The sequence below is a fragment of the Hippoglossus hippoglossus genome, chromosome 7 (assembly GCF_009819705.1).
Source record: "Hippoglossus hippoglossus isolate fHipHip1 chromosome 7, fHipHip1.pri, whole genome shotgun sequence".
Lineage (NCBI taxonomy): Eukaryota > Metazoa > Chordata > Actinopteri > Pleuronectiformes > Pleuronectidae > Hippoglossus > Hippoglossus hippoglossus.
Window position 1 is genome coordinate 83,544 of NC_047157.1, and position 13,874 is coordinate 97,417.

The window sequence follows — 13,874 nt, forward strand, 5'->3', positions numbered from 1 at the left end:
GCAAGGAAATTTTACCCATTTCTAAAAAAAATGTATGTGGTGGCCAATGTCATTTTGTGGTGGAGGCCACAAATAAATCAGTATATGGGCAGTGAGAAGTATATAATTTTATCCAGATGAAACTGTAGCAGGTAAGAATATGTCAGCTGAGTAGGTGGTCCATCAATGTGACACAGAAAGCATTTGCATTCACAATACTAAAAGAATGTGGCCACATGCACCATCACCCAAAACCAATGTTCATACCAAGGCCACAATTTGCTTATTGGGTAAACAATTGTCAGAGTGGTACCGTACCATAACTCAGAAAACACCCATTATTGATTTCAGACACACTGATGACTCTGTGATAATACTGTATTCTTCTTTGTATGTTACTCTTTTCCCACAGACAATCCTTGGAGAATTTCGAGATGAAGAAGATGAGATTCTACCAAGGAAAGACTATGAGGTGAAAAACATGTCAAAAGCTATCCTTAAGAGAAAGGTCTTCAGTGCCTTGTCCCTGGTACAAAAGGGGCAATGGATCCACTACCAAGGTGATGGTTTCAAAGTATTTGTTTTTGCTTTCACAGAGCTTGGATTATGATCGATGCATTAATGAGTCCTATGTGGAGGTTCTTGAGGGGATGGACAACAGGGTAAGACAATAAGTTGAGTTTTATTTAATCGAGTAACTGTGGATATCAATGGAGCATGCGCATGTAATTTGTTTTGTGCATTTTTCACCTTATAATTTTACTAGGGCTGTCAAACGATTAACATTTTTAATCAGATTAATCACAGGGTAGCTGCGATTATTCAGGATTAATCACCATTTCTAAAAGCCCGAAAAATTTCCATTTTCTATGTATATGGTTATGGGAACGGAAAGATAAATTACAGAAGGTGGATATATACATTTAACATTTGTTTTTTTATTGACGACAAGTCCAAATGATAGTTATTAAGATTGAAAAATAAAATCAAACTAAAACTTTTTTTTTTCAAACTGATGATTAATTCGTGGGATTAACTCGTTAATTTATTTAACACAAATACGCGCAGAATGACCCGCTCCATATACCCATACCCGCCCCCACTCACTCGCTCAAGGCGACACACGCAGTGAGATCAGAGCTCTTTCACGTTAAGCAGCCGGTAAGAGACTTTGTAGAACAGTGAAATACAGAGCCTCTGCGTCATGATCAGAGCAGAAGCTGCAGTTGGTTTGTACCGAGCTGGAGTTTCTGTGTCCTCCTCCACTCTGACCTGCTCTCACTTGAACTAATAAATACTCATCACTAGTTATCAGGACCTGATCAGTACATGAAGTCACTTAGTGTTTGTTTGATTCGCTCTAGAGTTTATGAGGCTGCATTTAAACATCATGAAAATGACTCCTCAACATTTTGTGCTCAGTACAACATGAGACGTGACGCTCACAGTCAGGACTAACAGGACTGTTAAAATAAGAGGAGCGACACGCAGACATGATCCGACACCATCGATTCATAACCAAACACATAGTTAAATAAAATGTAACTAGAACTAGTTCATTTTCATCTGCATGAACTGAACTTGGAACTCGTTCTTTTTAAGTGTGAACTGGCACAACACTGCTTCTGCAGATGGGCTCAGATTCAGATTTCACATTTAATTGTGTAAAGGTTTGGTTGATTTAAAAAAGAAAAGAACAGTTTTATTCAACTGTCCTGTATTTGCATAAAAAAAAGAGAGCAAAGGCTAAGATTCCCCAATTGTTTAGGATAAAGGTTATATTTAAATTTGATTAAAAAAAAATCTTAATAACATCATCCTATGCTCAGAGGCATAGCAAAGAGACAGCCAAATTTAATTATGGTGTGGTATGTTTTAGTTTGAATTTTATTTAATTTTTCAATCTTAATAACTATCATTTGGCTTGTCATCAATAAAAAATGTTAAATGTATATATCAGTGTTGGGGATCGGGTCCAGACAAAGGGATGAGGCCTACATGGGCCTTAACAGCCTGCCTCGAGTTGTTTCCTGCTGTGAGGCCGAAGAGCACCCAAAATGCTTTTGGGGCATCCGTGTTTTTTTGACTGCCGCCGAGTTTTAAACTCGGGCTTCCATTGGCTGAGAGCCAACAGACCCCACGGCCCCCCCTGGAGGGAGGCAGGACATTTCTCAGGTAATAAATACAGAGAACCCCCTCAATTCATTGCTTTTTTCCCGCTGCGCTGAAGATAGGACCAGAACCTCTCCCGGTTCCTCCAGATGATCCAGACACTTAAAGGAGCAACCAATCCAAACGTTTGTATTTTTGATTTTTACCTTAAGTTCATTCCCTTTTATTTTTGTGAACTTCCCTTTTTTACCTGAGCTTTATTTGAAAACAACCGCGGCAAAGTCTTTCACTCGCGGCCGAGTTCCCCCAGACTTTTCCGGATCCACAAGTACAGCTGCTCCTCAGCTGTTCATACCTGCAGAAGGGCACGTAAATTCGCCACAAAGAGCAAAAACCATTCGCCACAAAGAGCAAGAACATTCGCCAGAAGAGCAAGAACATTCGCCAGAAGGGCAAGAACATTCGCCACGAAGGGCAGGACACATTCGCCCAGGAGAACGAGACGAATTCTCTCCTATCCGGCCCGGCTCAATCCCCGCTGCCACCGCGCGAATCAGCTGTTCTAGAGGCCACGAACACAATTCACTTGTCTTCCCGGAACGCGCTGCCCGCGCATCAACGAACCGTGGACCAGCAACAAGTAAGAGGCTTATGTCTGGGCAGAGACTAGTTTAAACATTAGCGTGTTATTATTTGAATGTATATTTCTGTAGGACCGCCTCCCTTTGTTTTGTGCCAGCGCGCCGTGACGAATCTGCGTTTCCGGCTATAGTGCCACACTGTTTACCGTTAGACCAATTTTGCGGAGATTTTAACCCATTAAAAGATCGGTACACAGCTGGACGGATCTTAGTTCGTCCGCTTGGGTACCGAGTGGTAAAGTCCCCGCAAAGTTGTCTCTGGCGGTGTTTGAGATCTCCTCTGATCATTCTTTGCATGTTTCCTTTTCTCTCTCTCTCTCTTTGCTCCTAAACCCGCCGGCACACACGTTCCGACCTGCATCCACATAATTCACGTGTTATACTTGTCCGGGGACTTAGAGAGTGCGATCGCATCTCGACGCCATTCGGCGTTTTGAACCACGAGATAGACAAAAGCATCCCTTTGTTCTCCATTTCCTGTTGGTCAAACAACGCGGTTAGACCGCCATCTTGAATTCGATCCTATGTTAAATCACGCGGTTAGACCGCCATCTTGAATTCGATCCTACGTTAAATCACGTGGTTAGACCGCCATCTTGAATTCAGTAACACGACACCACGCGGTTAGACCGCCATCTTAAATTCAGTAATACAACGTCATCCCCCGTGACTTCGTACGCCATCTTGACTCCCCCTTCTCTCTCACACGCGCACGCGCGCACGCACACACACACACACACAGGTATTACATGTGTGTTATAAATCGTGTTAAGTGCTAGTGTTGTGATCTTTGATATAGTGGATTCTTGTTAGGATAATAGTCATTAATTAACATTGATGTTGTTATCTTTAATAAATTCTATTGTATGTAAAGTACCGGTATTTTGTGATTATTTGTGCATATGTATGTGAATACAGCTGGAACATGATAGCCAGTGCTTGAACTTAAACCTTCACTGTTCATTTTACAACCATTAATAGTAAATATTGAGATTCTATGAGACTGATCTTTACAGATTGATTGTTGGTCCCTGATACCAGGGTGGTGCCCCGTCTTTGATAAATTATAATTACAAATTGTATTATTCTTAATTGATAATTGTATTGTTTCTCATTAATAATTTCATTATTCTTAATTGATAACCTTATTGTTTTTAATTAATAATTTTATTATTTTAATAAATAATTTTATGATTATTAATAATTAGCCAACATCAAGTCTACCTATTATTGCACAACATCAGCCTTCTGTCATTTATCTTTCTGTTCCCACAACAATATACATAGAAAATGGTGATTTTTCGGGCATTTAGAAATGGTGATTAACCCTTTTTTGATTGGGGTTAGGAAACTAGTAATATAAATATGGAGCTGAAGATAAGCTTAATAAAATAATAGAACCCTTTCTCTGTGACCTATATTAAAGCAGATCTGGCCCTGAGAGCTCGTGTTGAGCTGCAACTGCAACTTAAGAAAATGAATGCAAATAGACAAAACACATGCAAATAGAGAAAACAGCTTAATTTCACAGTTTCACTAACAGTGTGTAATGTTAAACGCGGTGCAAATCCTGACAACACAAAAAAACACCCATGACATAACACAGCCCATCCCCAAGTCCCACAATGTGACCAAAAATGTATGCATGCTCTCAGGGCCTCCCTTCAAATCTTCCTTAAAGGGATAGTGCACTGAAAGTTGAACATTCACCCATCATCTACTCACCACTATGCTGATGGAGGGGTGGGTGAAGTGGTTGAGTCCACAAAACACTTTAGGAGTTTCAGGGGTAAACAGCGTTACAGCCAAATGCAATACAATTTAAGTAACTGGTGACTACTCCTTCAAATTTAAAAACAAACATAAAATGCCTCTATAAACTATCCCTTTAAGAGAAACATGCCATTTCAGTTCCATCGGTTTCTTATATGATCAAAATTTCATGAATGTGAAATTAATTGTAAGGATTTGACACAGAATGAGCCTATTATGTAGGGATGTTTTGAAAGTCTTTCGGAAATTACTTTCACAGAAGTCAGAGCTGTCACTTAAAAGTTGAAATCTAAGAAAATAATTTTTTAAACCCACAATTTCAATTTAATATTTGCATGGTTGTAATTCTCAATTTTAGATATTTTATGTCGATTACAATTTTTTTTTATCCACCAATAGAAAGCTAAAAAGTATGAAGCAGTACGATGGATGATGGTGTTCACTATTGGAGTCACAGTGGGTCTGGTAGGTGCATTACCTATAATTTGGGGTTTTATTATTTTTTGAATTCTAATTCTAACATGTTGCAAATGATGAGGGGAAATTACTGCCATGTTTCTTTCAGGTGGGCCTGTTTGTGGATTTCTTTGTACGTCTCTTCACTAAAATCAAATTTACCCTGGTTGGTGATTGTATCCTTCAACACAGAAGCATTTATGAAAATGGTTCTTCAAAAAAGCCTGATATTTTGTCTACTGTGCAGTGGTAGGGCCACTTTCAAGCCTGTGTCAAGTATTTTGTGAAATAGTTGTGTTGTTTTTAGAAAAACACATACGCACACACATACTGTACATGCATGCTCTCTCAGACGATGCAGTCTCGGTGGTTACTTTCTGACCTCCAGTAAATTGCAGCTCTATCATAGTCAACTAAAAACAGAGGATGTTTAAGACATGTTGCTTTAATTCTACCACTCAATAGCATAACAGATATTTACATTTAACCAGACTGCATCTTGTTTGCTGTTTTACCTCTCGGTTGAATCTTAAATCTAACCTGGGCTGCCTTGGTATGTGTAGCTGCGTCCTCTAATGCACATGATAGGCAGGAGGTGTATACACAATTAAAATGTTCATAATTCATTTATATTTCAACCAATTTTCAAGCTGTTTGGATGTCAGATGTGTATTTGTTACAGAATGCTTACACAAAAAATGCGGGTTACTACAGCTTTACTGCTCTCTTGCTCCATGTGTCTTCTGTTCATTTACTCCTTTGCCTTCAGAAATAATGTTATGTGCAATCAAAACAAATTATTCACTGTGATGGAGAGTTGGCTTAGTGATTTGGAAGCTTGGCTCTTCACCAGGGAATCCAAATTGTTTGCAGGTTGAACCAGCGTAGCTCCTTTAGCTCCCAAGCTACAAGGGCAGCTGGGTGACTGTACGTGACAAGAGGTGTATACCTGAGCAAAAGCCCCATTTTCACCACCAATCAGTTCACGTTTCATACATATTCTTCCCACTCAGCACCATACCTACTGAGAAACCAACTTAGTCGAACCTTAACTAAGCACCTCCAGCTATAGAGAATTGTAGTGACAAAGGCTGTCTACCTCTGTCTCTGGTGGAACTCCTAGCATTTAACATGACCTTTGTCTTCATTGCCAGTGTGCTCATCCTCATTGAGGTAAGATTGCTCAAATACACATATTTAACAAATCCCATTTTTTTACTGATGCATTATATATGTAATTTGAACCTAAAATTGAACCTGTTGATTCAGGTTCCTACAAGTTACACTATAGTATATGCTGTTTATTTTGAAGCCTTGAGAGTTTTTGTGGTCTGTTGTTTCATTTGTTTATACAAGTACATTTTTCGTATATCTTTGTCTTGAATTTCTAATACATTTGTTCACATGATGGTTTGTACAAACATAACACATTGAAAGCAAACGCTTTTAACTTCAGAGATATGTGTAAATATCTCAACCATACTTTAGCAAATGTACAAAAGGATACAAATTGTCAAGTTAACTAGAATGAGCCAGTGAGTTTGACAAGTAAAGTTACCAATTAGAAAGCTATTTCCATGTGCGCCATGTGCAAGACGCAAGCCAACTGCACTATTTTGCAGCACAAGTTTTTTTTAGTCACCCCGGCCATCACGCAGTGACATTTAGCAGATAGATGAATGAATGTAGAAAAATATTATTATTTGAAATGCAGAGTTGAACATAAAAAGGTATAATTTATTTAAATGTATTAATTACTTCAGAGTAATGACAAATTAAATCTATTAGGGTAGATTTGAGACACATTTTTTAAACTTATTTTACGTGATTCATATGACAGGTCTTCAACACTTGTGAATTGTGTTTGTTCCTGAAAGAAAATGTGATAAAAATAAATAACCCTAATAAATCTCTTGTGCACATTATTTGAGAACGAAAGTGTAATAAGAATTGTTCTTGCATGTGGGTCATTGTGATTTCAAAGAAACTGTGTTTGTGATACTAGTGAACACACTAACTTAGGATGCTAACATGCTATGTTTTGGTGCCCTATCATCCAGCCAGCAGCTACCGGTTCTGGGATACCAGAAATTAAAAGTTACTTGAATGGTGTGAAAATTCCTGGAATTGTCCGGCTGCGAACTTTTCTATGTAAGGCTACTGGAGTTCTGTTCAGTGTGGCTGGAGGTAAAGTATGAAATACTTGTGTACAATACAAATTTAATTGGATAAAAGTGGCTGACAGCTGCCATTTTTTCACAAAATCACATTAAATATGCATAATTCCCCGGCAAAAACATAATAAAACTTATCTTACACGGAATTTTCAGATCACATGGCAAAGGGAAAAAATGCCCCACATTACAATATTTATCTAGATATAGTGAACATATATTTTCATGAATTGCAAGTTAATCAAAGATGAGCAGTGTTTTTTGGTAATTTTATTAATGTATTAAAGTACTTGAAACTTTTAACATATTGGTTTTTGTAGGTATTGTGCTGTATTTACATCCTTTTTTTGCACACTTTAATTAATGAAGTTAATTTTACACAGTGTCATTCTCCTAGTAGGTTAACTATACTCCTTGATGACCTTTGACATCATGCTGAATTTCAATCCTTTACCATGAAATTTTAAAGAAGTGTAACTGGATTACACAATTTTGAATGACAGCCATACCCCTCCCCTCTGGTGACTAGAAAATTATAAGATATATACTTTTACATATCACTTGTAGCAGATTGTTCAAATCTTGCTCAAATTTAGTTAGTAAACTACTAAGACCTTAATGGAATAGCATGACATTCTAGACCTTTAGCAGCATAGACAAGTCTGGACCAGCTCTAACTATAAGCTTTATCATAAAGGAAGGTTTTAAGCCTACTCTTAAACATACAGATGGAGTCTGCCTCCTGAACGGAAACAGGGAGATGATTCCACAGGAGAGGAGCTTGATAGCTGAAAGCTCTGGCTCCGACTCTACTTTTAGAGACTTTAGGGACAACAAGTAAGCCTGAATTCTGGGAGCGCAGTGCTCTAGTGGGGTGATATGGTACCATGAGCTCTTTAAGGTATAATGGTGTCATATTATTAAGGGCCTTGTAGGAGAGGAGGAGAATTTTAAATTCTATTCTAGATTTAATCAGAAGCCAGTGTAGTGAAGCTCATACAGGAGAAATGTATGATAATTTCCTGGTTCTTGTCAGGACACGTGCTGCAGCATTTTGGACAAGCTGCAGAGTCTTTAACGACTTACTGCTGGAGCCTGATAATAAGGAATTACAATAATCAAGTCTGGAAGTAACAAAGGCGTGGACTAGTTTTTCTGCATCTTTTTTAGACAGAACATGACGGCAGTCCAAGAAATTAGTTTTGAGTGAGAATCAAAGGACAAATCGGGATCAAAGATGAATCCCAAATTCTTGACTGTTTCATTGGAAGCAAGGGCAATGTCGTCTAGCGCAGCTATATCATTAGATAATGTATTTCTAAGGTGTATAGGGCCAAGTATTAGAACCTCTGTTTTATCTGAGTTTCATAAGAGAAAATTGCAGGTCATCCAGGTTTTTATGTCCTTGAGACATGCTTGAAATTTAGTTAATTGATTACACTGTTCTGGTTTTATTGAACCAGAAAGTATAACTGGGTGCCATCCGCATAGCAGTGGATATTTACAGAGGTTGTTGTGATAATGTTTCCTAGTGGAAGCATATATAATGAGAATAAAATTGGGCCGAGCGCAGATCCCTGTGGAACACCATGGTTAACTTTGGTGTGCACAGATGGCTCATCATTAATTTGCACAAATTGGAATCCATCTGAAAAATAGGATTTAAACCAGTATAGGGCGGTTCCTTTAATGCTAATTACCTGTTCTAGTCTCTGTAATAAAATTTGATGGTCAATTGTGTTGAATGCTGCACTAAGATCTAACAGAACGAGGACAGACACAAACCCCTGATCTGACGCTATTAGAAGGTCATTAGTGACTTTTGCCAAGGCTGTCTCCATGCTGTGATTGGCTCTAAACCCTGACTGAAAGTCTTCATATACATTATTTTCCTGGAGAAACTCACACAGCTGATTGGCTACAACCTTCTCGAGGATTTTAGACAGGAAGGGGAGGTTGGATATTGGTCTGTAGTTGGCTAAAACCTCTGGGTCCAGGGTTGGTTTTTTGAGAAGGGGTTTGATTACAACTAGCTTAAAAGGACTGTGGTACATATCATGATGATAATGATAGATTGACTGTATTCAGTAAAGTATTATTAATTAGGGGTAGAATTTCTTTAAGTATCTTTGTAGGAATGGATCTAAGATAGACGTTGTGGGTTTAGATGATGAGCTTATTGTGGTCAGCTGATCAAGGGTGATCAGAGAGAAACTGTCTAAATAATTGGTAGGATTCTCAGCTGTTTGAGATTTCAGTGCTTGATGGTGTATCAGTGTCAACTGAGGGCAGGAGATGGTAGATCTTATTTCTAATAGTTAGAATTGTATCATTCAGTTCATAAAGATATTGCTATTTAGGGATGGAGGAATACTATGGAGCTTTTTTCCTATCTTTATTCAAGAGCGTGGTCTTTCAGTTTGAGCGCATGACTTGTTGAATTTATGTTCAGATTGTGTATGACTTTTCATCAAAACCCTGCCCTTGCACTCAAATAGCCCCTGCTTGCACTTAAATTTGCTCTGCTTCTGCTCAAACTGTGTGCTTGCACTCAGATATATTGTTGCTCACACGGATTTCCTGCGTTCCAGCTTCGGCCCTTCTCCGCACTCGGGCTGCTTTCTGCGCACTCGTGAATCATCTGCTCTCAGATTTCTCCTCTGCTCTTGGATTTTTTTTGTGGAACAACCCTGTCAAAATTCCCCAACCAATAGAATCCCTGCCTTGTTGCGGGCGCATTCAATTTACATTCAGAGCGTCCCATTCGGGCGGTTACTCTTTAACCGGGTTCATCCACTCCCCCCTCCACTGCTTTATTATATGGACTTCCCCTTGCTGTATATTGCAGTATATACAATGACAGTCTTTTTATTACAAAAGTCCTAGAGAAAGCAAGGGGAAGTCCATATAATATAGCCATGGAGGGCGGGAGAGGATGAAAGAGTAACCGCCTGCACGGGACGCTCTGAAGTAAAGCGAACGCGCCCTCAACGAGGCAGCGATCATATCATTCATGTCATTGGTTGACCAGTGGTCAACACCTCACCTGGCCTTCTTTTGACAGGGTTGTTGCACAAAAAAATCAGAGCAGAGGTGAAATCTGAGAGCAGACTATTCACGAGCGCCCAGAAAGCAGCCCGAGTGCGGAGAAGGGCTGAAGCTGGAGCGCAGGAAATCAGGGCCATCATTTATGTCCTGTACTGGTGAAGTAGTGGGTGAACAGTGCCTCTGACTCATCTGTGTCTACTCAGGTCTGTTTGTGGGGAAAGAGGGTCCAATGATACACAGTGGAGCCATTGTTGGAGCTGGCCTTCCCCAGGTAAACTGCACGACATTTTGAACACAACATCAACAATTAGCGAAAGGAACATAAACATCCGAAAACTTAAGCTGAAGCTAATATATGGCTTTAGCAGTCTTCTACATATACAGCCTTTTGAGTATAAATCCCTAACTGTTTTTGTTACCGTCCCCATATTTCAGCTCAGCACAGAAATCGAAAAAAGGAATTTGTTTTTAATTCAGAGACTACTGGATCCTCATATTGGCTTCACTTTTCTCATTGTTCTCACCATACAACTTGCACTGTGTTGTCTAAAAGTAGCCCAAAGTTTAGATAATCGATCATAATAAATCAATTTATTCGATATTTTATCTTCTCACTCTCTAGGCTCTTTTTAATTTGATTTGATAGAATAATTTAACTTAACCTTTCTCAGCTACATTGTACTTGACATGTCTTGACCCAACTTGAGGTAGCTGGAGCTTAGGGGGTAGAGCGGATTGTCCTCTAACCAGAAGGTATGGGGTTCGATCTTCCCCATTCTGCATGTAGAAGTGTCCTTGGGCAAGATACTGAACCTCAAATTGCCCTTGCTGGCTGTGCTGTTCTCATAGAAAAAGTGCTGCCTATAGATGCACTCTATGAATGTGTGTGTGAATGGCAAAAAGACTGTACTGTAAAGCACTTTGAGTTTTTATCTAGACAAGAAAAGCTCTCTCTATATAGGCTATTTACCATTTACTGACTCAACTCACTCAGATTGACTAAAAATAGTTTGGCAAGGTTTAGAATTTAATGGATATATTTTGATTCAGTTGCAAAAACCCCAGCTGTAAATGTCCAGGCACTGATGCATTTGACTATGGCTCAAGTGTGGTAATCAGATTTTTCTTCCCCCATATCAGTTTCAGAGCATTACCTTCAAAGGGATCAAATTGGATTTTCCCTATTTCCGTAGCGACAGGTATGGCGGTGGTTCAGTCTCATTAAAAAAATACTGCACACTGTTCATGACTTTCCTGGAGGTCAAAATGTGGTACAAATATTATATTTTCTTTTTATTTGTTCAGGGACAAGCGTGACTTTGTGCAGCGGGTGCCGCTGCTGGAGTCGCTGCTGCTTTTGGTGCGCCTATAGGTGGTACCCTTTTCAGTTTGGAGGAGGGCTCCTCTTTTTGGAACCAGGGCCTCACTTGGAAAGTGGTATGTAACCATTCTCACTGAACACCTAGAGTTTAAACATTTCTGGTCTTTTCGCTGATTCCATAGTTTTCGGCCATTCTGGCTCAAGGGATGGCAATATGGATAGGTCCACCAGACTGAAATATCTCAATAAATGGGTGGATTGGCACAACATTTTGCGTAGAAATGTATGGTTCTCAAGCAATGTATCCTTGGTGTCGCCCCTCAGTTAAGTATCACCTGCAGATTGACATTGTGTTGATTCAGAGTGACATACTAATAACTAAGCTGTATGTTGTCTCTATTCTTATTTGTTGCAAAATGTATGGATACTAAACCTGTCATTTTCTGACTTCATTAACATGATGAAATTCCAAACGTACGATCATAATTTTTTCGATCTATGAAAGCTTTAGGTCATGTCTAGAGATACTTGAAAATGCTTTCTTGATTCCATTTTCTGACTTAATGAATCACTTAACATGTCATAGGAAATTATTCAAAGGTCAAGTGTAAGATTTAGATGAAAGGGATCTACTGGCAGAAATTGAATATAAAAAAATTGTAGTGATGTTTTCACTAGTGTGTTTCATCTAAATTGTATGAATTGTTTTCTTTCCCCAAGAATGGGCCCTTTATATTTAAATACTTTATATTTACATCAGGAGAGGGTCCTCTACAGAGGCCGCCATGTTTTTTTTACAGTAGCCCAGACTGGACAAACTAAACACCTTTTGAGTTTTTATGACAACTGAAGGCTACCACAGGTTCTCTTTCATGTTTGGAGGGGAAGGGTGATGTGAGGGGTATTCAGCTGCAAAATGCAACTTTACCACTAGATGTCATAATTCTACAAACTGAACCTTTAAGTGTGGTGGGGGCAGTAAATGGTTGAATTTGGTTTGCACAGCAACGCCACCTGGGGGGGATTGGCACCCCAGGATCAACAGTTTTAAAGGAATAGTTCACCCAAAAATGATAATTCACTCATTATGTACTCACCCCTATACCAATGGAGGGGTGGCTGAAATGTTTGAGTCCACGAAACACTGCAGTTGTTGAGTTTCAGGCAGACGCATTTCTTTATCAACAAGTATTTTATTGAAATAACTCAAAATAATAGCAGGGTCTAGAACTGCAAGGGTAACATTTTATTTTACTACATTAATCTAAAATTACCATTTTAAAACTATAAAAGTTAGCCCAACTTAAACAAAGAAAAAAAAATTGGAGTATGTGTGCTGACACCACATGTGGCGAGGCAGTCTAACCAAAGGAGTGCCCAGGGGTGCCACTCAGAAAATGACTTTGGCAGGGTAGAGTAGTCACTTCAGCCACGTACCTGTATTACCAGCAACCACCAGCCACAACCAAGAGCAGAGAGAGAGACAGAGGCTCACAGGTGCCTTATATAGCCTAGCTCTGATTAGAGGTTTAGCTGGAGGAGGAGTCAAGGCTGGGGCTGCATTCAACACTACTGCAGGAGTGATCCAACACTGAGGAGATATCCCCACCACATAAGTTTTAAATTGTCTATTATCTGTCTATTATTTGCAGAGATATCTTGGAAAATGAAAACACACACACACACACACACACACGGACCAAAACAATAGTGCCCAGGCAGCAGTTCACATGAACACACAAAAACTGGTAGATTTCTACAGCACTTTTGGGGAGGCCAGGATGTAGGGTAATAAAATAATGGATACTACATTACAAGCACTCGGCTTTATCTTGAGTAGGTTTCCAACAATATAGAAAGAAACGTGTAGGAGAAATTTACTTCTATCAAAATTAAAGAAAGAGATTGCGGAGTAGAAAGGAAAATCTGATTACAATCCTGAGCTCTGGATGTCATCAGATTTCACAACATTTCAGTCACATGAAAGTAGCAGCATGAGTACTAACCATTAAGTATTTTAAACAATTTTCCTTTCACAGCTCTTCTGCTCTATGTCGGCCACTTTCACCCTCAACTTCTTCCGTTCAGGCATCGATTTCAACAAGTGGGGCTGCCTCCAGCTCCCTGGTCTGCTCAACTTTGGAGAGTTCAAGGTTAAGAGTCATTCACTGAACCTTTCTCAACATTTCATAGCATCACTCATTTCATAACTATATGTTTAAGTGTATGTTTTGTATTCATGTCCTAAAATCCATTTTAGAAAGAATGCTAATCACTAATTAAATGTGTATTGATTACAGAATTTCACATTTTTAATGGAACAAAGGCCATAACCAACCAAACCGTAAACACCTTTTTGTTTAGAAATAC

The 13,874-nt window shown here is 39.2% G+C and overlaps 1 protein-coding gene across 1 annotated transcript in view; it reads left to right on the forward strand.

Annotated features, from left to right (window-relative positions):
• Window positions 1-13,874, forward strand: part of clcn6 (chloride channel 6) — a 54,292-nt gene that overhangs the window by 20,561 nt on the left and 19,857 nt on the right. Inside the window, 11 exon segments of the mRNA XM_034590091.1 lie at window positions 392-451; window positions 576-641; window positions 4,905-4,970; window positions 5,071-5,137; window positions 6,028-6,134; window positions 7,022-7,148; window positions 10,387-10,454; window positions 11,324-11,382; window positions 11,489-11,505; window positions 11,508-11,620; window positions 13,544-13,657. Coding sequence (XP_034445982.1) covers window positions 392-451; window positions 576-641; window positions 4,905-4,970; window positions 5,071-5,137; window positions 6,028-6,134; window positions 7,022-7,148; window positions 10,387-10,454; window positions 11,324-11,382; window positions 11,489-11,505; window positions 11,508-11,620; window positions 13,544-13,657 — 864 coding nt within the window.